General features: G+C 52.9%; 1 protein-coding gene across 1 annotated transcript in view; it reads left to right on the top strand.

The window, feature by feature from the left end:
• The window catches only part of HIVEP3 (HIVEP zinc finger 3), a 129,620-nt gene that overhangs the window by 95,619 nt on the left and 10,839 nt on the right, over positions 1–23,162 (top strand). Inside the window, exon 6 of the mRNA XM_082071234.1 lies at positions 15,547–15,722. Within this exon, the coding sequence (XP_081927360.1) occupies positions 15,547–15,722 (176 nt within the window). The remainder of the gene's footprint in view (positions 1–15,546; positions 15,723–23,162) is intronic.

Raw genomic sequence — 23,162 nt, 5'->3', positions numbered from 1 at the left:
TACCCTTATTACAAGGAATTGGGAAGATTTTTTCTGACGTTTGGGTTTTGGGTGGGGGAGAAAAGAAGGGTTGTATTTATATAATTTTAATCCCACGCAACCAAAGTAGCTCAAACCAGAATGGATGCAAGATCTAAATGTGATGCATATCTTCATTCTCGGCTCCAGGTAGTTCGGAGTGCTCTTCAGTAATTCAGCACTGGTCTAACACTACTGTTTATTGTTTCAAAAAGAAAAGATCAGCTGATAAGTAGCATTTCTGTGGGATACAATTAAAGTTCATACTTGAAGATCATCCTTCCCGTGTGTTGCAGACAAGCCAAAGAGATGTGAGAGATCCCTAGCAGGAGTCATCAATTCCATCTTGCCATTGGGTGGTCTTGTTTCTTGTGTGTCAGAAGAAGGCTTTAATTAGTCGGTGGTTGTGGTTTTCTGCTGTTACCGGTTGAAGTTTGCTTTTATTTTAAAATGTTTCATTAGCGGCGATCAAGCCAGCCAACCAAAGAGAGGAAACGGGAGGGAGCGTGTTTGCTCAGGACAGCTCGGGGCAGGGACGCGTGGGCAGCGTCGGTGGGCGCAGGGAGCTCCGCGGCGATAGGAGCTGGAGGGACGGAGGGAGGGAGCCGGGGGGCGGTGAGAAGGCAACAGACGGAGAAACGCGGGGGGTTCGGTACGTTCCATCGCCCTCCTGCAGCAGATGGGACCCCTGGGACGCACCGAGCAGCGGGTTTGATTGCCCTAAAGCACATGAGGACCCTCGGCTCCCCTTGGCTGGGTTCTCCTGGAGCCGCGGCTGTTTCAGAGACTCTTGGGCTCCTTCCTAGAGGTGGTTAAAGAGGCTCAGTGTTAACGTGAATGAAAATCCCCGTACCGCGGCGGGTTTTGGGGTGAGATGCGGGGCGCCGGGCGCCAGCCAAACCACATCCCCGCGCCCGCGCCGAGGTGCTGTCTGCAGCCCCAGCACAGCGAATGTGCAGTCACATTTCTAAACGGCGGACAGAAAATAAAGCAACTTCTCCAACACGTTCCGCATAAGCCAGCATCAGGGACCGCATTAGTCATCCTGAACGTATGCCGTCTCTTATTTTAAAGTTCCTGTAGCGCGGAGTGCAGGCAGCCGTCCTTCTGGATGTGAGACAGGATATCGTAGCTGTTCCATGCCGAGCGCAGGCGCTAACACAGCGCGCCGGGTCACAGAGGTGAATGCGATATCTGAGCTGCGTGGCGCGGCGCTGCTGGGGACAGGCGGCCCTCCCAGGGGTCTGTGCCTTGTGCCCTGGGGTTTCTGGTGTCACATGAAGTTGTTTGGCCTCAGCAGCGAGGGTTTTCTCTTGCAGCGAAGGATCAGCCCCGCAGGTGGATCCGCAGGATACCCGCTGCTTTGTGCAAGATACCAAATAGATGAGACCCCTTTCCTGGCCACCTGAAAATGTTTTACGTAAAGTACATCCATTCTCAAGACATTATTTCACCATCTTCCCGCCCCCCCCCCAAAACGTGTCCTCCTTATCTCATTCTTCGCCTTATTTATTGGTTTCACATGGTCTGCTGCTTGCCAGACCATCCTTCCAGCGGGATGCCGTTGGTTTCCAACCTTGTGGAGCCATCCCATGCTTTGTTGCCTCAACCAAAGAGGGAGATGATAAAGAAATGCAAGCGTTACCACGTGAACTTGCTGCAGCTCTTTTAGCTCCTTCTCCCTTTCAGTGTTGATTTCTTTAGAGCTCTTGCTTTTACAGAGCAGGTCTTAAGACCTGTGTAATTCAGCAGGGAATTATTCTTGTGATTCTGAAATTCCGTAAGACTTGGATATAGCTGTATTGCTATGCACAGCCCCCTGAGCACACCCATGCACTGGAGTAGATGGGAGCTGTTGACCGTCCCACGCGCGGACTGGGCGCAGTTGTGTCTGGGAGAACCGTGCATTAAACAGCCAGGCTGGAGTTTGTACTCCTGCAAGAGCCAATAAAAACCTCCATTGGACCGGTCCTGGGGGATCCTGTGGTGGTTTGGAGCAGTGACGATGATCTTTGAAGGTCAGGCTGGCCAGCAGCGCTGCGGGAGAATGGCGCGGTGCCTCGGTGGCTCCGTGTCACCTCCATCAATCCGCCGGGTCCTTGGGAGGCACCAGCCCCATTCCCAAATCTGACATCATGGAACTGTAGATTGGTATCGACCTGCTTGGAGAGTGAGGCCTGGGATGGCATTATGGTCTTGTCGGGGAAATGTTGCCCGTTTGCTGTGCATTAGTGTTACCACGATGAAACCTGATAGCAGCGGGGTGGTTACAGTCAATACGTGTTCTTCTGTTTCATAGCCAAACTCTCAGTGCTTTTATGGGGCCCATCCGTTGGCTTATTGCATTAGTTGATTGCAACTAGTAGGAGAAGCAACACCAAGATATAGGGGGTTAAAGACAGCTAACCCAACTGCCATCCCCAAAGCAGTGTCACGTCAAATGAGTATTACACCAAAAAGAAGGCTCTCTTTGGAAAACTCTTCTCTTTTGCTGCCCCTTTACAGAACAAAACTTGTGGCTACAATCTTATGGTTGCAGACCAGAGCATCCTGCATTCATACCTTAAAAAAATACTTCCCCTTCGCCCCGTCCATGTGTACAAATCCGCAGGTGAACAAGAAGAACCCAAGGCGATGTCATGGAATGTATCTTTGGACATTAAGGGAGATGCTCATAGCGCTGTTGTGACCCAGGCTGCTCTGGACCTTGGTTTGGTCTGACTCTGATATCAATCCAGGTCCTTCACTCGCTGTCCTCACCAATAAGGGTTAATAACACGGAGCTGCAGGTTCCCCAGCCGTGGGATCTTCTGAACCGGGGTCGTGAAACCCCCCACCTGTGATCTCCGCTCCCTGAGCGCGGGCAGAGCCCCGTCTGGCTGGTGCCGCGCGAACAGCTGGAGGGTTGGAGGAGGAAAACAAAGAAAACCAATGAAAAATGAAAAAAAAGCCACAAACACAGAACAAAACCAAGAAATGCTCTGGGGGAACCCATGAGCTGTGTGCAAACCTCCCTTCCCCCGCTCTTCCCAGTTCCCGCTGCTGTGGGCGCACTGGGATCTGTGGTCAGCACCTCCGGGCTGATCTCACTGCATCACTATGACCGGCCGCACAAAGTGCCGCTCGCGCCCCGCGCCGACGCCTCCTGGAAAGCCCCTGGCAGGCGGCGCCGGAGCTCGGCTGCCCCGCTGCTGAACCAGCAACGCTGCTCCGCGTGGGGCTCCGGCCTCCCGCTCGGGCCGGTTCCTCCAGGGGATTTCCTCTGCTGCTCGGATGAGTTCTAGGAATTCACCACCTTTGTTTGGAAAGGGTCGTTTATCCCGAGTGCAGCAAAGGAGGGATCCGAGTGAGCTCGTGTCCGTGTCAGATCCAGCTGCCGTGTGCGCCCGGGGGCGGTACCGGCTGATGCTGCTTCATTTACCTGAGAATCGACTTGAATCCTGGAGCTGAGCTCACTCCACAGCCCAGGGCAGGGGGACCCATCTCTGGGAAGCAGGGCTGGGGTTGTATAGTCACATTTTACTCTGCTCCCAGGTGTAAGCAAAGGATGCCTGTCATTTGCCTTCTTGAGTGAGAGGGGTTTTCCTGAGCCTGGCGCTTGTTCCTGGGGAGCAGAGCCCGACCCCCCTGGCTCCAAGCTCCTTTCAGGCAGTTCAGAGATCAGAAGGTCTCCCCTCAGCTCCTGTTCTCCAGCTGGGCCGCTGGGCTCCCTGCAGTGGTTTCTCTCCTCCCAACCGAGGATCCCGTAACCGTCCGTCCCGCCGCCCATGGGCCGCTCCGCTGGGACGTGGTTGCGGAGCGGCACGGCCTGAGCGTGGCCCTCGGGTCTTGGGTGGAAGATGCTCTTATTTGATTGCTTTTCAGTTTACTAGAAGGCAAACCGGACACTTTGTTTTGCCAGGGGCTTGAAAACGATCATGTAAAAGAATCTGTGCTGAAGTCAGTCGGCGATCACCTGGGCGTCCTTCTGCATCTGGGATTCCCAGGCGTGACACAACGTCCTGTTCCAGCCGCTGGCTGACACGGGCAGTGTCTGCAATGAGAGGCTCTCCCTGCGAGCAGACTGTTTATGGGCTTGTGGCGAACGTCGGGATTACGGAGTTTTCTCTTTATTGATTCAGTGACACAATCTCTGCAATTAACTCAGTGGAAAATTTGAGAAAGCAAACGTTTTTACCAGGTTTACTTAGGATTAGCCAGTTCTTAACATCTGCATATCTAGGCAGCCTGTCCTATACAGAATGTAATTTATAGAAGCCCTTTAATGGATTCCAAGTACTGTGCAATCAATTAGAAACCTGATGTTTAAACAGCAGACCCAGAGCTGGCTGCCTGCTACTCGATCCATATTCCACGGGGCGAATGGCAGGAAGATGACTTGGAGAACGTAATTCCGAACTGGTTTTTGGGGGCTCTCTTTTCTGTCGCTTTCTAATGAGGAGAACTTCACTTCTGAGGAGACGGGTCTTCCTCAAGGCGGATGTTACTGGGATTCCGGTTTTGTGGGGTTTTTTTAGTGTTTTGTTTTGTTTTCAGTCTTCCCAAACGTAGCAGTTGATTTTCCATTCTCTTCAGTGGCGACTACCAGAGAATCCCGGTGATGACAGATGGGATGCGACACTCTTGCGAACATTCCTCATGGTGGAAATTACAGAGGGCAAAGAGTGAAGTGTGCTCACATTCTACTTTCAAAAAACAACATGCATTTGAGAACATGAACCCTATGAAATGCCATGGTCCTGTTCCACCTCCAGCAGGACCGCGTCCCCGAGGCCGGGAATTGAGCACTCCCCGCTCCCCGCTTGGATTCCAAATTCTACTTTTGGAAAAGTTTTACTTCTTTTTGCATATTTTGGAGGTGAGCGCACAAGTCACGCTGGCGGTGAGAACACTCGCAAGGACTCGGTAACGCCCGATACATCCTTAGTGGGGCTGGGAGAGCCAGGCTCCACCTTTGAGAAGGATTTTCCAGTTCCTCCCAGTTTGTGCTGGAGGGAGAGCAGGAGGGCTCTGGGGGTTCCAGTCCTGTTCTGTGAGCGTTTCCAACCTGCAGCTCTACCAGCACAGAAAGCCGCGGTGGCTCCTGGCCCCGCACAGCGTCGTGCAGCACAGCGGCTCCCCGGGGCGCCAAACACACTTGGGTCTCCGCCGGAGCTTGGGGAGCTTTTGTTTATTGCAGTGAAGAGCAGCGAGTTACGGTAATTTCTAGCTCTGCCCTCCTTCAGCAGAGGCCCTCGGGTGCTCGCTCCCTGCGCGGGGCGCTGCAGAGCGGAGGACGTGTCGGCAGCACCAGCCGCTTCTCTCTGCCCGGCCCGTCTCTGCCGCCTTCCCGTGTCTCCTGAGAAGTGTCACCAGCGCTGCCAGAGCCCCCGGCAGCCGGGGTCACATCTGGAGCGGTGGGTTCGTGAACTGCGCTGGGATCAGATGGCGCTGGGCCGCGCTGCAGACGGCCCGGCCGGGGAGCCCCGCTGGCCCGCGGTGCCGCGAGCGCCCGCGGTTGTTGGCAGCCGCCCGCCGCTCCCTGTTTGTCTAGCAGAGGGGCCAGGAGCGGTTTCGAGGAGGAGCCGCCTCGGACTCTAACAGGGTTGGGTGTCTCCTTGTCTTCAGACACGTCTCCGGCGGAACGTGAGCTGGAAACGAGCCCACGTGTCCCCTGTGCAGACGTGTCCGTGAGACCCTCGGAGGCCGGCGTGTCCCTCCCTGGTTTGGGAAAAGTGCCACAGCCGCAGGAGAAGCAGGGATGGTGGGTTGTGTAACTTTCTGGAGATAAAAATAAATACATTTTGGCCTCAGCAAAACTGAGCACGATACACTGGTACATTTGACAGACTGCCTTGCGCACATACAAAATATACAGAGAAAGCCTTCTGAGCAGGGATTTCTGCGATGCTTCCATGTTTTTCTTTTAAAGGGAAGTGCTAGTGCAGGACCAGCGTCCATCTGCTGGTTCTTCATCTGTCCTTGGCGCAGCAACTCTACAGGCTACAAACTGGCTTCTTATTCTGTGTGCAGTGCCTGCAGCGTGGGCTTATAGGCACCATGTTAAGTTAAATAAGAGGGTTCCAATCTTGGACAATATTCATCTTTAACGTGTGCAGGATGCAGGACCGGCCGCACAGGGGCACAGTGGCAGTGAGGGCTGCAGAGGACTCGCTCTGACCCATGTAGGGAGGCTGTTCGGTTATTGTAACGCGGGCAGCCGGTCTGCAGTGCAAAGACTCGATCCATAGGGGCTCAGCTGCAGTTACCAGCTGCTTTCTCCTGCGAAGGACCAGGAAGCTGCTGTGCCGTGACAGCTTCCAGCCGCTCCTGCTTCAGGATGGATGTTGAACTCAAAGCGAAAACCCTTCAATGTCGTCAGCAGACCTTGAGGCTCTCAGGGGACTTCTTCTAATGTATATTTTTCATCCTGTTTAAAGAGTCTCCCCCCAAACCTTCTGATCTCCCGCTGTTTGCACACGCAGACATCGGCACGTTTTTCTCGCTGCGTGTTATCTCAGCGAGATTTCCGTGGGAAACTTTCCAAGCGGGGATAATTTCACCATCCCCTGCAACCCACAGGGGAGGTGGCCGGACCGTCCGCGACCTGGAGCCTGTCTCCTCCTCCCACCAGCTCCGGCGCCGCTCGGTGCCGGCGATGGAGGTTCTGCCTCCCGCAGGACTCGCCTCCCGGCTGCTCTGGCCCTGGTCTCAGCGCCTGGGAACAGGGGGACCGGCGCGGTGCCACGGGGACGCGGGGGCTGCGCCGCATCCTCGGAGCCGGGGCTGAGACCCGCGGGGGCTGATGGTGCCGAACCAGAGCTGCTGTGCTACCGGGGCTCGTGGAAACATTTGCACGTCGTAGATCTGTGATCTGAAGCTGTAAAAGTACCTGTAGAAGTGGTTTCTAACACTAGCAGGATGTGAAGGAGACTATCCACGGCTGAAGAATAGTGAGGGACTTCTAAAAGAAATTACTTAGGGCATGTGCAGCTGCTGCTTAAGCTACAGAAGAGTGTGCTCTTGGCATAAACTTATTTTTTATTATTATTATAACCATTACACTCTGAAAGCTCTGCACAGCAGTTGCTTAATGTACCAGCTGAAAGCAGATGCCTGAGAGAGGTGTTTCTTTTTAAGTTCAGTTGCAGAAAAACGCCTGGGAAAATAGCATTATGTATTTTCCAGAGTCTTTCCTCACTAAGTGTCCTGTCCAATGTGTTTCGGTTCCAAGTTAAAAGATGAGGGGGTTGAACTATAGGTCCTGCAAGCACAACTTGGCTCCGCTCGCCTCCCCGCAGGTCAGGCTGGCATTGGGGGCTCTGCCCCCGTTACCCGCGCTGCCGGCTCCTGCATTGCCTCGCATGTGTGGTTGGAGCTGCCTAAACCATTGCGCTGATGATGTGCAAGAGAGAACAGGCTCCAGCTCCCTCTCCCTGGGCTCTCGTTGGTTTTTGCAGGAACAGCAGCACAGGAGGGAAACGGCGACTTTTGCAGTGAGTGAAGTCGGTTGTGCCTCAGGACGCCCCGGGGAGGAGCAGCGAGATGGGAAAGGGCACTCAGAGCCGCCCCTGCCCCGCGGAGCCGCGGGTGCCCGGAGGCGCTGGCTGCGTGGGGACAGCCTGGGATGAGCGATTTCCTACAGAGGTGGGAACAGTCATCGCTGAGCCCTCAGAGCCCGGGCTGGGGGGGCGCTGACGAACCGGCAGCATCCAGTCGATTGGTCACCAGTTCATTTACGTTGAGTGCACCCAGTTGGTGCCCCTGAAGCAAACCCTCACACTGGCTCGAGGGCAGGTTGGATTGGGGTCCGTATTTTGGCTGTAGAAACACTCAAACAGCATCTTCCCAACAGTGCGCATCCCGGCATTCATAGTTTCAGTGAGGCTGATGACTTGCTGCCTCTTGCCAGGTCTTTCACAACACAGGTCCTCCCCGAGGGATGGAGATTCTTCGTCCTTATTAGAGACAAGCCGGGCTTAAAATGGGATTCTGCTCGTCCAGATGAGTGCCCGAGGGGCGAGACACTTCCCACGGCTCATCTGGAGTCTCTTACCTGTCTGCAGTTGGTTTGACACGTGGTAGGACAAAACTTTCTTATGCGGTTCCCGGTGTTGCTTCGGTCCGGTTGGACTGATGGTATCTCAGACCCCTTGGGGTTAGTCCTCATTTCCTTGCTTGGCCTTGACAGCAGACAGGAAGCATAGGAAACGAGGAGTAATTAAATCAGTGTTGTACAGATTGATTGGTCTGGGGCCGGTTTGAAGGATGGGTGAGGGCTTGGGACCAGGCTGAGCCTCGAGTTCCCGTGGAGCGTTCCTCCGGCTTCCAGAATAACGTACCGGATTTCATTAATAACGACAACCCTGGGTCCTGCAGCGCAGAACGGGGGTGACGGGATGGGCTGCTTGGAGGTGGTAATCTAAGCCTGATCCATTAGATCCTCGGGGATGTCAATATGTCATAATAACCTAAGTGGCTTTGGGTATTTTGTCAGTGTTATTTATATCTGGAGATCAGCATTTTATCAGCCGTCAATCCCCAGTGGTGATAAGGGCAAGAACAGACCAGAAAGTGATACTTTCTGAGTACTTTTGTATTGATTGCCTTTACTATGGTTTTGTATATGGTTTTGTTACCTTTGGGGAAAAATGGGACCAGGCAGCTGGACTTGCTTTTGATTATTGTGTTTCAATATAGCCAGAGGCTTTTTGGCTTCCATGCTAGAGAAGTCAATCTATTCCGTTATTATTATTCATTGTTGTTACTTGTTAAGAGCTTTCACTGGGGAGCTGGACCCCACTTAGGGAAGCGTCAGGCTCGGCGGGAGCCGCGGGTTCCCCTCCGCCCTCCAGCGCCCGGGGTGCGGAGCTCGGGAGAACCAGCTGGAAGGAAACCCCTGGGATCCGCGAGCCAGGACGGGTGCTCCGACACCTCCCGCTCAGCCCGAGCAAACGCGCGTCGCATGGATCCGGTTTTAACTGCAAGAAGCCTTGAAGGACTCGGTTGATAATGCCGGTCCTGTCCATGGCACCTTCTCACCTCTGTCTTTCTCGAAGGCTCCAAAGGGGACCCTTTCTCCTCCCAAACCCCGCGCTGCTTCCACCCAGCTCCCCGGCTTGTGCTGGAGCTCCCTGTGGAACCGGTGCTGGGGTTGGCTGGGCTGCCTCCTGGAGACGTTTGGAAATCAAGCGTTTGTCTCGAAGAAGTAATTCTATAAAGTGCAGGGTGCCAGGTCCATGTCCAAGATTCTTTGAAATCAAGGCGCTTCCTGTTATTTCGAAGCGTAACCAGGCCGGCGCTTGGACGCGCTTTGCGGTGCTGTTCATGTCAGGCGGCCGTAGACATTCGGTTTTATTGTGCCAGCAGTTCATGGACGGGCGTTCGTGTTGCTGGTGAAGAAGTGAATGAAATTCAATAGTCCCTGCCGGACCCTTGTGGAGCTGCTGGAAGCTTCTGCACTTGGAGGAGAAGTGTTTGGGTTCCTATTGCTAAGAAACAAAAGGATGGGGATAAAAACAGCTCCCAAACACCATCCGTGCCCAAGTCCCCGCACACCCACCCCGAGCGCTGCAGCCTCTTGGAGTCGCAGAATCACAGAATCATTTCAGTTGGAAGAGACCCTCAGGATCATGGAGTCCACCCGTAACCCAGCTCTAGCACTAACCCATGGCGCTCACATACACAAAGTAGAAAGGGATACTGATTCCCAAGAGCTTCTCCAGCGCCTGATGGTGGAGCCGCGGGAGCTTGGGGGACGTTTTCTGTTGTTTCACCATCCCTGTTGTTCTATGGCCTCCTCCTGTGGTGCCCCCAAAGCCCACCGGGGCGGTGGAATGAAGGTGTTGGGGGTCACTGCGGCTATAATCATATCCAACTGAACAACAAGGTGTCACATGTACCCCAAAAGCCTGTTTTTGTCAAAAATAGGTATTTCTTTACACAGGCACATGGAAATACACCCTCAAAATACATTTATGTTTATGCATCTCGGAAGCCAAATCCTCACAATGATAATTTCTTGTAGCTGTGTTAAGATAAACTTGGTAGCAGCATCAAAATAGAGAGGGGGGGAAAGATCCTGGAGCTAATGACCATGCAATGGGAGCAGTGGGCAGAATGTATATATGTGTATTTATTTGGTTGGATATATCCATTCGACATCCTCAGCCCGGCTTGCAATAGCCCTTCAGTTGTAACTGACCTCAGTCCACAACGAAGTCTTCCATAATTTGACGATCTCTTTAGGACTGACAAGTGTTCCAGCCCCCAGCGTGCCTCCCAAAAATCCAGGTACTGCAGGGAGAATAGTACTAGTACGTTTAATAATAGTACGTGTAGCACTTAGAATAAAGCACTGGCTTAAGGCCATTAAAGCCGGCCCTTCCTCCGCGACACGACGAGCGACAGAAGGACAAGAGGCAGCCTCTAATTAAAGCAGCGACGGCATCCAGAGCCGGTCGCAGCGCTTGGAGAAACAGTGGCAGAAAGAGCTGTTCTGAGAACAAGAAGTGTCTGTGTCAGGCGCTTGGAGTCAGATGGAGTCATTAATGTCAGATTCTCTGGAAATTGTTTAATCAGTTCTGATGGGGCGGAGGAGGAGAACGATGGGATGGGGACGGGTCATCTGTGGGGATTTCCGTGCCGGACTTTCTCTGTGAATATTTTATGAGTCAGCTGGACGACTTTGTGGCGGTTTGGATTCTTCTTGTGTGCGCGTCGTTCGTGTTTGTTTTAACGTGGTACGTTATTCTGGTTCGATCTGATGTCCGAAGGGGCGGGCGGTGCTGAGCAGCGCCCGGGGGCAGCGTCCGTCCCTGGGCCCAATTCTGCACCGCGACCCGACCCGTCCGCTGGCGCTGGGAAGGGAACCCCAGCGGCGGCAGCGGTCACGGGGCGTTCGTTTATCCTGATAACATACAGGGGATTATTCGGAAATGGTGCGCAGAGGTGGACGGCAGACGTGGTGCCACCATCGCGACCCTGTGGTTGTTAAATACCGCAGATGATTTTCCTTTCCCGTTGATGCTGGTGAGCTGGGCTGTGTGGGTGGCAATAGCCGACTTCGCGTGGATAAGGGACACGCAGCCCAGTCGTTAAACAAGTGAGAGATGTGGAAGTTTTTGCATTACTTCACTTTTGCAATTGGCTTTAGTGGGGGGGAAGCCCGGGAGGGACTAATTAGCCTGTGCACGCATTCAGTGTAACTCCACATTTCTTCACGCTAGGGCGGCTCAAGCTGATCACAGGCACGTTGCACTGAATGCACCTTGCAGCCAGTGTTTTCTTCAGCCTGGTTTCATCTCTAATTGCAGGGTTTTCAGCACTATTTTCAGTACTATTTACATTGATTTTTTTTTTCCTGAAATGCACGTGCTTTTATAGCAGTTTTGCAATGACAATTAAATGATTAAAGCGTGGGGAGCGCGAGTTGTGTAACTGCAGATAGAGCCATAGTGAGTATAACTGTAATTTTGCTTCTGATAGCCTAGAGGAGGCCGTGGTGCCGCAGCCCGAGGTTGAATCGAGCCTTCGCTCGAGCGTGACGTTTGGAGAAGTCATATAGGACTCACATAGGCACAGATCCTCTTGTAGCCCACAACACCTCTTCAATCAAATAGACTCTCTTAGCAAAAGGATTTGCTTTTGCTGCTGGAGAAACACCTTTAAAACTCATTCTCTGGCCCGTGTTTTTATGCTTGCAAAAGCTTTTTGTGTGGATTGGGGCTGTTTGAGCACATTTTGTGCGCTGCTGTCACCGGCTGTTTGTCCGGCGGTGTCTGGCAGGGCTGTCAGCGGCTCGTGTCGGCTCCTGCAGTGAATTCCAGCGGGAGCCGCGTCCGGTGAAGGCGCTTTGGAGCCCGAGCGTGCGGGAGCTGTTGCACCCTTTAAATCCGCGTTTTGCGTGGGGTGAACCAGCCTGCAGACGCTGCCCCGCTCTTTGCATGTTTAGCTTACGTTTTACTATTTCTTGGTTCCGCTCTAGTTCTTAGGATAACTGTAAATAGTAAATGTCTCCGCCTCCTGACTATCACGTGCACCTTTCCGGATCGTCAGCCTGTCCATAGCCCTTTTCCTGTCTATCCAGCGTGATGTTTGAATTACTCGCTTTTGCTGTGCGTTCCTCCCTCGTTCATCTTTGCATCCATCCCCTTCACCGGGGGGTTCTCCCCTCCCGTTTTTTTCCCGTTTGCTGGCATCCCTCAGCTTTCGCAGCGCAAGGACCTGGGTGCAGCGTCCCAGGTGCGACCGCGTCGGGTCGGCGTTTCGGCGCCGGCCTCCGGGTGCTCTGGCGCCCCGGTCGCAGGGCAGCGCCGGAGGAGCCGGCTCCCGGGCGTTTCCAGCGCCGTGCGGGCTCCGCCAGCGCCGGGTCTCTGGGTCAGCGCTGCGCTCCGGCCACCCACGGTGCCGGCATCGCTGGCACGTCCCGCGGCCCCAGTGCCACCGGGGTCGTGCTGACAGCGCCGGCATCACAGGGAGGGATACACCCACTTTATTGTTTCCCATTCAAAGAAATGTGGAAAATTGCCTTAGGTAAAATCCGAGCTGTGAGGACCCACCAGGAATATTATAAAAAGCAGAAAGGGTAACTTAGGCCTGAGCTGTGTGGTTTTTTTCTTGCAGTGCCAGCGCTGAGACAAGAAGTGTCTGACTCAAAAGGGTAGTTAGATAGCAAATATTAAAACTAAGCCTCTTAAAGCCTGCAAAGGAATAAGTGCTTCATGGTTTTAAGTTTGGACTATGTGTCGGAGCTGAGAGGAAGCTTTCTCCAGATGGATGTGTTCCCGTTGGGTTCCGTGCGGCTCCTGACGCGATGCTCAGGTTGGGTCACTGTGTCTCTGGCTCTGGTCCTGCCTGTGGAAGCTGTGCCAGTTCCTCTTGCCCTGAAACGCCCGTAGTGGTTGCACAGAACTCAACAACCGCGCGTTTGTTAGCAGAACACAGCAAATAACCTTTCAAAAATGCAGCGAGTAACTGAATTTTATCTTTTTGTGTGTCTGTGTGAAGGAAGTATTTCCTAAATGAGTCTCCGAGCTCGTAATGGCCAGTTAGCCCCCTGGGTTTCAAATCATCTCGGTATTAGCCGGAGCTGCGACGCCGCGGGAGGTGTAAGTTGCTAACGGCGGGATTATGAATTCCACAACCAGCCCGGGTTTGCTGACGCAAACTCCAGCTGTGGGTATTAGAGGGATCTGGTTACAGCAAACGTTGCGGAGCAGGAGGATCCCTGTCCGGGTGAATCTCCGCATGAAGCGAGCTGTCACTGATTTGGCTTTCTGATGCAAATCATATGAGCGTGTTAGAGCCACAGAGAAACCAGCGTCACGTTGAAGTCATTATCTCCATGAACGTATTATAGCCCTCAATAGGTGGCATTTGCAGCAGCGTTCTCTGCGTTGTGGCAGCGTCACCTCCCTGGCTTTCCTCTTCACGTTTGGTTCGGTGTTTCTGCAGGTTCCCGTTCTTTTTCTGGTTCCCTCCTCTCCTGGGTGTTTTACACAGGGGAGCTATAGGAAAATAAGTGTTGTAGGGTGGCTCAGTCAGTGAGTGCCGGAGAAGCTGCGATGTCTCATTTCAGATTAAACCACGTGTCCCTTTTTATCCGGGAAGAGCCAGCTCTGATGGCTTTAACGAGGCTGACGGAGGGGCCGCTGGACACAGAACCTGCGCAGAGGTTTCCGTGCAGGGTGTAACTGCGGGCAGTGCCAGCGCAGGGCTGATGAAGGAGTCATTCCATTTTTTAAATGGCAAGGGGATTACCAGCGTAATGACAGAAAGGAAGGAGGGGCAGAAGGAGGCCTCGAATACAAATGTGGACAGGAGAATCCTGGATTCCCTTTGCTCCTTTGGCTGCGTTAGCGTTCAGTCACTGAACGAGGAAGGGACGTTGGCCATCCCTGACAAATAATTCTGTGTACCCTGGTATCTATGGAGCTAGCGGGACATTGCGGGCGTGGGTGGATGTGGCAGCCGCTGTGTGCTCTCCAGCCACCAGCTCCGCTCAGATCATGAGAACCTGGTGATGAAGGGTGTTCCATGGGGTTTTTTTTGTTTGTTTGGCTGGGTTTTGGGGTTTTGGGGTTTTCTTGAGGCGGGAAAGCGATGGGGATAGATGGCATTGCTGTGGTTTCTGTTGGAGAAGATAAAATACTTGGGAATATCTGGGCTACCAGGCGAGCCCGTTGTGTTCTGGAGAGCTCCTGCTGGCGCCAGCAAACACGAGCCGTGCCCCCATGGAGCTGTTGGACCCCCAGACCGGCTCTGCTGGTGCTCCCCGGTATCTCACGCTGGACTGGGGCTGCCTGGGCGCCCATCTTGCCTCTCTTTTCTCTAGTCTGGGTCTGAAACCTGCGCAGGAGATCTGCAATGATTTCTTTGCTCATTATATATATATATATATATTTTAGGATTTACTCTACTCATTTAAGTACTGGAATCCTCAGTGCTGCTGTTTCTGTTCAGTCTGGCTGCTGTTTTCCCACCGTTCTGGTTTGGAATGTGCTTTACTGGGATGTTACGAAACGGTGACTCCAGGTGTTGTGTGTCTTTGGATCCCCCATTAAGATGCTTTAGAAGGCCCAATTTTCAAAACTGGATGTTTGGGGATTTCTGAAGACCAGACTTAAATCATACAGAATAGAAACAGAATGGGTTGCAAGAAGTACCCTGCTTCCAAAATTTAGCCTCTTAAAAATCTGAAGGGACCTGTTTTGTGTTTCCTTATTCTTCTTGTGCTGCAAGTGAAGGAAATGACAGTCTCCATTTGCTGAACGGCAGGAGGCCAAAGGATTTGTCTCACTCTCACAAGTATTTTTCAAACCCGCATCACGTAGCCTTCCCTACGCGCTAATGCGTGGCCAGAGGAGAAATGAATGTACGGTGGGAAGGAAGGATGACCGGTCTCGTTCTCTCGGGTAAATCTAACTCATGACGTTGTGCCAAAGATAAAAGAGCCTGGAGACTGCGGTGTTCACGTTCAGCGATAGCACCGTATGATTTAAAAAGGGGTGTTTTCTCTCTGTGTCCATGCTGGGTGTCCCATCCTGCAGGGCCGCAGCGCGTGGTGCATCGCAGCCTCCGGGCGCCTTTCACCGGCGTCTCCGTGGGTGAGAAGGCTTTGAGCCACCAGGGGCTGCGCTGGGGTGGATCTCCTTGGTCCCGTGCACCGTGCGGTGCCAGACGGGGCGTTTGAACCGCGGCACAGGCTGGGAGGACGATGGAGGCAGCCAGGCTGGACCGTGGCGTACTCAGACTGTTCCGAGTGCCTGGCTTGTGTTTGAGGATGGGGAAATCAGGACATTGGGGTGACACTGTGCCTTGATTTCAGACTTTGGGCTGTTTGTCTGTATAGAGATGCAGACGTAGGACGTAAGAAAATATTCCAGAAGAAGAAGTAGGCATCTGGGCAAAAGCTTTTGAAGATGTTTTGTATTTAAACAATTACCCAGTGGTGTCAATAACATGCTGAATTAATCCAGGAACGTTGTGACTCTACTTTTGAGGTGGGAATCTTCTTTTTTTTTTTATCATGACGCCTGTTGCTCATAGGTACAAATCAAACGAAGAGTATGTGTATGTGCGAGGCCGTGGAAGAGGGAAGTATGTATGTGAGGAGTGTGGAATTCGCTGCAAGAAACCCAGCATGCTGAAGAAACACATTCGCACGCACACAGACGTCAGGCCATATGTCTGCAAGTACTGTAACTTTGCTTTTAAAACCAAAGGTAAGAGACAGTCAGCTCCTGGCCCCTCTGCTTAGTGTATTGACTGACCAGCCTCCTCGGGCAGCGGCGAAGGGGAAGGGAAGGTCTTCCCAGGGTCTGGAACCCCAGGAGTTGGAGGGAGGGGGATGAGGGAGTTGAGACGGGCTGAAGGCTCCGGCACAGGAGCAGCCCTGCGTTCCGGCTCGGTGGAGAGCGCTGCCTGCATCTCCATCCCCTTTGTGCTTCTTAAAGGGAATAATCCTGGAACGCAGCTTCGCTGGCAGGGCTTTACGACCCAGAGCACCCCGAGGGGGAGCAGCAGCTCCTGGTGCGGGCAAACGGCCCTGGCCGAGCACACCGAGACGGGCTTTGAGAGCCTTTCTATGCGAGTGCTCTACGATCTGTTCGCGCTGCATTCTCATCCTTCGCGGTTGCATGTAGCTTCGACATTTTCTATATCATATCAATAGGCTTTTTTCTCTAAAGGCCTCCATTCCAGGACATGTAGTCATTAATGAGCCACAGCCTCACCACCACCAGATATTCTTTGCCGTCACCATTTCCTTGGGGGGTGTGCGAGTGAACTCCACCAGGAACGCGCAAAACCACATGCAAAATGAAGTGTCCGAGAGACTGTGGGTGAAGTTTCCCAAAGTGCCAGGGGTGCCCAGGTCCCTTTAACTTCCCATAAGACGCTGGAACTGTGGTTTGACGACTCTCCCTGCATCGCTGGTTGCAGCAAGTTTTGCAATCGAGATGTCGAGTTCAGTTTCTTGATTGTAGTTTGACACAGATGTGTAAATGTTCGCTGTCTGGAGCTCCACCATTGCTCTTGGAAGACAGATCTGGGAGAGTTAATTACTCATTAAGAGCGTCAGCCCCAAACAGGGGTGTGGGGAGGAGGCAGCGAGTGCTGCGCGGGGCTCGACGCGGGTGTTGGGACCCCCTGTGCCCGAGCGGGGGCCGGACGGTGACGCGGGTGTTGGGAGCCCCTGTGCCCGAGCGGGGGCCGGACGGTGACGCGGGTGTTGGGAGCCCCTGTGCCCGAGCGGGGGCCGGACGGTGACGCGGGGGGGCAGCGCCGGGCGCCCGGGGCTTGGCTGGGGAAGCTGGTGGGCGATCGCTGGGAAACACCGTGTCGGTGGCCACTGGGCAGCATGGGGAAGTGACACCGAACTTGAGGCCAAAATCTCATCAGACACATGCGGCAGATCTGAGCGGCGGTTCTTTCACTCACTCCCAGCCTGGAGCTCTTTCTGATTCATTTTCTTTCCCTTTCCCTCTTGCTTTGGTTACTTTGTTCTGAGGTTTTGAGAGGTGGATCCATTCAGCCCTTTCCGCCCCCCCGCCTTGCTTTCCACCATGCTTCTGTTAGGCTTTTGTCAGGATGCTGCGATCAGACCATCCTTGTCACCATCTCTAGCTGCTTTGCTCTCCATCTCCGCTCCCTCGAAGCGCTCGAGCGGCCAGCGCGGCCCGCGCCATCGCACGTCGCACAGAGACGCTTTGCCCCAAGGGGCTTCTTCAGCTTTGCAGGAAAATTGCATGAGGATGGTGGCATGGAAATTCTTCCTTCAAAAGATAAAGGAAAACGTGTGGGGATTTGAATGCCAAACTATCCGTTTGTCTATAGATGCATGAGGGGTCAGAACTTCGCCGGATCAGCGATGTCAGGACAAATACTTGCATGATGGTAACTTGGATTTGCATGAGGACGGGTCGGTGCTGCGGGGGGGTGACGGTCAAGCCCGGCCGTGCCCGCGGGCGTCCTAATGTTCTACTTTGCAGCACTTGGGTAAAAACTGTTTGCTTTGCTGATGGAGACACCAGGACCTTTGGAAGAATTGCTGGAGGGTGAGGACCAAATCAGCCTCGGGTGCTGATAAAATCATCAAAGTCCAGTTACAGAATCATTGCTGGTGGTGGGGGGTGAGAACCGGAGCTTTGCAGAACGGGAGGTGTCACGGCTCATTTTGCAGACCCCCGGAATGAGTTCGGTTGTGCCCGACCCATTCGGATCCTCGTTCCCCGTGTGTGGTTTTGCAGCCCTGGCTCAATACAAGCTGAGCTGAAGCTCTTCTAGAAATGAGCTTGGGAAGTTAATTCCAGCCCTTAGCGTGTGCTCCGGGGGAGATCTGCGGAGCTGCCTCCGTCTGGCTGTGGTGGATCACTCCAGCATGATCTAATGCTCTAAACTCTCAAATGGGCTGGAAGCAGTTAAACGCTTTTTTATTATTATTTTTAATGAGGATCTTTATCTGGTTAAATGCACCTCCCTCCCCTGCCCCCAAATCCATGTCTGTGTTCCAAGAGCTGGGAAAACTGTTGCAAAAGAAAGAGCTTTAAATATTTTCCCTTTTCAGCAATTACGCTGTTTCTCCGCTTTTTGTGCGTTCCTGCCGCTGCGAGCGAGGCGCTTCCTTTGGGTTATAGAACTGCAGGGAAAGCTTTATTAGTATTATTATTTTAAAGCCAATCCATGAGATTTTCGTGTGCTCGCTTCGCTGATGGAAACAGCAGCCTTGGAAACTCGCTTCGTAAAGATTTATTTGATTTTACATTTCTGGAGCAGATCTAAAGGTGCCTCTTTAACGAGGTGTCTGCAGCTCCAGCGCAGCCCCGCTCTCCCGAGGGCTGCGGCACCGCGGCCTCCAGGACGCTGTGGAGGAGAAGTTAAGCAGCTTCTTGATTGTTTTCTTACCAGGAAGGAAATGGAGAAAAAGCTGCAGTGGAACAATTTTCCCTTTCAGGAAGGTCAGGGAGAGTTTTTCCCCCGACCGCGTTCCCGGGGGTCACAGGAACCTTCCCCTGTCCTTGTCCCCCGTCTCCAGCCCGTTCCTCACCGCTCGCGGTGACGCGGGACGCGGGTCGGTGTTGCTGTGTTCATTCTCCTTGGCCAGAGCTCTTTCCTGCTCTCGTTCAGACTCTCACGTCTTGATTGCTGAAGATTTCTTACGATTTCTGGATAAATGGCGTGGAGCAGCTCAGTGTCCCTGCTGCTGCCTTTGCTTGGAGGTCAGGAGGGACAGGGAGCTTCATATTCATTTAAAAGGTGCTTGTGTAAAGGACACCAGTGCCTGTTGGCTCAAGACATCCATTTGATAGTCTAGTCCACCCACAGTTTCCAGACACCAGACTTCTCCATGTCCTCAGCCGCAGTCTTCCTTTAATCAATTAGTTTGCGCTTCCTTAAATCAGCGCATGACAGGCGCTGAGGTTATTGAACACGTTAATATATTAAGTGCATTACCCCTCAGCCCTTCCAGGCGAGGCTGTGGCTGCTCGGCAGGCTCAGCGCTGCTCGCGCTGCTCGGGAGGCTCCGCAGCGGGCCCGGCGGGCGCAGAGCTCCGGGAGAATCAGCTGGGCAGTCGGGCTGTGGGTCTGCAGGTGTCCCCGCACCCCAGGTGCTGCGGCCCTTCCGTAGCGCCCCAACGGGGACGGGGCTCCGAGCGCCCCCGCGGAGCCGCGGCCGGACGGGGGTTTGGTCCGAACCCGGGGGGACGGGGTTGTCCCCAGGAACGCGCTGCCTGGCTCCCTCCCGCAATGCGGCTGAGACGTGTCGCTTGGACTGGAAACCGACCCAGTGGTCCAGACAGGAGGCGGAACGCTGTGAGCAACAGGGCTTTGTGACTTACCAGGGAAAGGGATGAAAACAAGGGAACGAGGGCTCCGAGTCAAAGACAATTCAAGTGAATTATTAGCTGTTATTCTTTTTTTTTTGAACAGTGCAGCTATTGAGTGTCAGCGCAATCCTCAATGGGAAATATGCTAATTCTCTATGTTTTGAAATCTGCGAATCCATCCCGGGTACCTTTCTGGAAGATGAGGTTTTGGCTAATGCAAGCTTGATCCAGGAGACAGTGAACAGTTTATAGCCTGTATCAATACAGACAGGCAGGCTCGGTGTTTACATTCTCTTCCTTACTCTTTAAGTCAATAAGTATAAAAGATAATAACATAAGTTTAACAAATTTAAATCTTTTGCCCAATAAATGATGTAAACTAAGGCTTTCCTTCTCGTGGAGCCTCACTTGGGAACACAATATCTGTGCAGAGACCTACATCAAGGCCTGTGCATTGTTGGAGTCAGACACAAACCCGTTTGGAGGGTTGGTCGGGGATGAGGAACCGGTGTTGCTGGTCCCCGTGTGGCCCAGCAGGACGGGCCCGGCGCTGGCAGAGCAGCTCCTGTTCTTGTGTGTGGTTTCAAGAGGGGAATACAGCAACCCCCAGGTCCTGGAAGCTGTGACGGTGTCACCCTGGACACTGGGATCACGCAGTCGGTCATTTGTTGAGGTATTTTTGTTGTTAAATTGTTCACTTTTAATAGGAGAAATAGAAGCATAGTGCATGCCCAGACAGGGAATCTCAATGTTTCTGTTCCCTAATTTTTGTTTTAACTCCACCACCTTTAAAATGTGATGATGGATATTCTGAAAAATCAATTTCCCTCTTTCAATTTAAACGGGAAATAGCTTCTAGTCCCCATTAAGCTGCTTTAAGTGCTGCTGGAACACCGGAGTTTCAGCTTTCTCAAAACAACACAAGTATTTAAGCTGCTTGAAGTCCAGAATAAGACATCACAACCTAAGAAGAGCTTAAGCAGCCGGTAATACGGCGTTACAAGCGGGTGTAAAGCAGGAGCTGTGCTGATGCTGCGTGTTCTCCAGTGCAGCAACAGTTGGGCTGGGGTCACAATTTCCGCTGATTCCTGGATTTATATACAGCCAGTTTATCTCAAATCTGGTGAACAAACCTTAGGAAGGACCACGTAGCTGCTGAGGATCCAGAACTGCCTATTTAAATCCTGCTTCCCCACCTGCTGGTTCCTCCCGTCCTTCTTCCAATATGGTTTTTCTCACTGTTTCCAAGGAAGCAACACTATGTGGGTTGTTTTTCCTCCGGAGCCAGAACTCTGTAAGGCAACAAGTAGCTGAGAGTCCTTCCTGGTAGGATTCGTATCCAGCTTCTTACTTAGGCAAAGCAGCGTTGATTTGACTGGAAATGGGCCAAAGGACTTTAGCATTTAATCCTGCCAGCATTAATTAAGGGGTCTGAAAACACAAACTGTAAGAAGAACCCTGGTAAGACAAATATCATTGTCCTCCAGATTGCTCCCAAGGTGATAACTCAGCTGGTGTAAATAAGCCTTGAGCTTCCCTAAAACTGATGCAAACTCAGGTCAGATGAGAATCCAGCCCGCTGAGTCTCTTCCTTGAAAGGAGAGCAGCATCCCTGTTTGCTGGAATTTCTTCTGCATCCCTATTTTGTTGTATTTCTTTTCTGCATCCCTGTTTTGTTGGATGTTTTTTCTGCATCCCTGCTTTGCTGGGGTGTCTTGTTGCTGTGCACCCATGGTGCTGTGCACCCATGGTGCTGTGCACGGGCAGCCCGTGCACCAAGGGATGTGCAGCAAGAGCTTTGCGGGCTTATCTTGTTCATCAGTGTGTGGGTATGGCCTTATCTCACCAAATGAGGACGAAGGGGGACGGAAAGCAGAACAGAAAAAAGCAGGAGAAGGAAAGCAACCCTTGCTATGAACTGGTCCTTTGGCACTTTACATGAAGCCATTCTCAGGGGGTTTTGGCTTTGGAGCTCCCCCGGTGCGGAGGGAGGAGCAGAGCACACGGGGAGCGTGTTTGCTGTGAGCAGCACCGGGCTGAGGAGAAGGGCTCGTGTACAGCCAGCCTGGGATCTCTGAGGTGGCCACGGTGGCCACCGCGCACCCCTGCGGACCAGGCTCCCCCCTCGAGCGCTGCGTTCTCGCCCAAACCATCGCATCCAACAGCCCCCCCGAGTAATTCACGTTACGCCCTCCCACTTCAGTCGGAGCCAGACGCGTGTAGCACAGGGGATTTATGAGCTTGTTTTGAGGATGTGGTAGCACCAAACTGCCTGGGGACCTCCCCTCCCCACCGTTCCCACCATGGGGTCACAGACCAGCCCCCCTGCTCCCCCCAGGCCTTGGCTTGGGCTTGTTTTCTGTGTTCATCGTGGTTGGAGGGATCCATGAGGGGTTTCTGTGGCGATTGAGCAGTGCGGGTCCTTTCTGCAGCCAAGATGTGCTGCGCCGCATGGACGGGCGGCAGCGGGCTCGATTGCAACAGGCTGACTCACTTTGTCTTTTTGCCTGTTAGGTCCAAATTTAAATTCCAGTTCTGTGAGGCCATAATCTGGACCCGTTGGATATTTTTTGGTGAAGCAGTTTTTCTCTTTAAAGCAATAGTGGTTCAGTGGAACCGGAGGTGTCCGCGAGAGCAGGATCCGTGTGACTGGGCGTCTGTGGGTCCACCGCAAAACTCCCGGTCCAAAGTGTAGAAGGGAGATGTGATTTGGAGGAGGATCTGAGCCAAGGTGGCTTCATCCTCCTGCCTGAGTGTCCTCACCACGGGGCTGAGGGGTTTTAGGCATGAAGCTTAGAAATAATAAATCTCTTATTGGAACTGGTTTGCTGCATTTAAAATATTAAATATCCTTTGAATCCACACCCTCGATGGGTGCCAGGTACACAAGGATATATAGTCAGCCTTTGTCTCTCTTGGTCTTTCCTGTTGGAGCCATTCCATTTCGTATAAAATGGGCTAAATAAATAATTCATGGGCTAAAGAGAAACTAACTTGGTAGCTCGATGGTTGTGGCATCTTCTGAGATGTCAGGGTGTCACGGGTAATTCTCTGCTCCAGTGAATAGTTGCTTATTTATTTACACGATGTGGAGCAGCGGGAGCAGGGGTTGATAGAGGTTCTCTGTGCTCCCACCCAGCTCGGGGACCAGGGGACTCTGGGCTCAGGGTTCCTGGTCCTGCGGGACCTCAGTCCCGACTGAAGGTTGTAATCACGTGTGAGGATTCATTTTTCGGTGATTGACACAAGCCCAGTGCTCAGCACGGCTCGGGAGTCGGAGCAGACAGGGAGGCCGGTGCACATCCTATTGCCGCGGTGAACTGGGGTGCTCAGCAGCTCCAGGGCGGTGCTGGAGGTTCAACAGCCCAGGTTCCTTCTCATCAGCAGCTCAGCCCATGAGAGGTGTGGGAAAGAGAAAAAAGGGGCATTTTTCCTTTCTCTCTCCTACCCTTAATTCTTCTCCTAGTTCCACCTACCTACCTTTCCCCCACAACAAAGGTTCCCCTTTGTTCAGCGTTTCCCTTGGACATAATTAGGGCTAATAACTATCTAATTAACCTGCCTGTAATCTGGGAGTTAGCATTAGAGGGGTGCCCTGTGATGCCGGCGTGCCCACGAGTGACCCAATCGCACCATCTCAGAGCAATAACCGACGCCTTGATAATAATAACCAACGCTTGTGCCGAGGCGGGAGGTGACGCTCATCTGAGACGTGTTTCTCTTTCCTGCTTTCCTGCCGTGTTTCTTTGCTGCACCATCACAGCTGAAGGCAAGCCAGGACTTCTGTCCCCCATAAACCCAAATGTGTTCCCCGACTGTTGCGACAGCACCTGAGAC

The sequence above is a fragment of the Streptopelia decaocto genome (assembly GCF_964273445.1).
Source record: "Streptopelia decaocto genome assembly, chromosome: 23".
NCBI classification, from domain to species: Eukaryota; Metazoa; Chordata; class Aves; order Columbiformes; family Columbidae; genus Streptopelia; species Streptopelia decaocto.
Note: the sequence above shows the minus strand (reverse complement) of the source record. Positions and strands in the feature narration are given on the sequence as shown.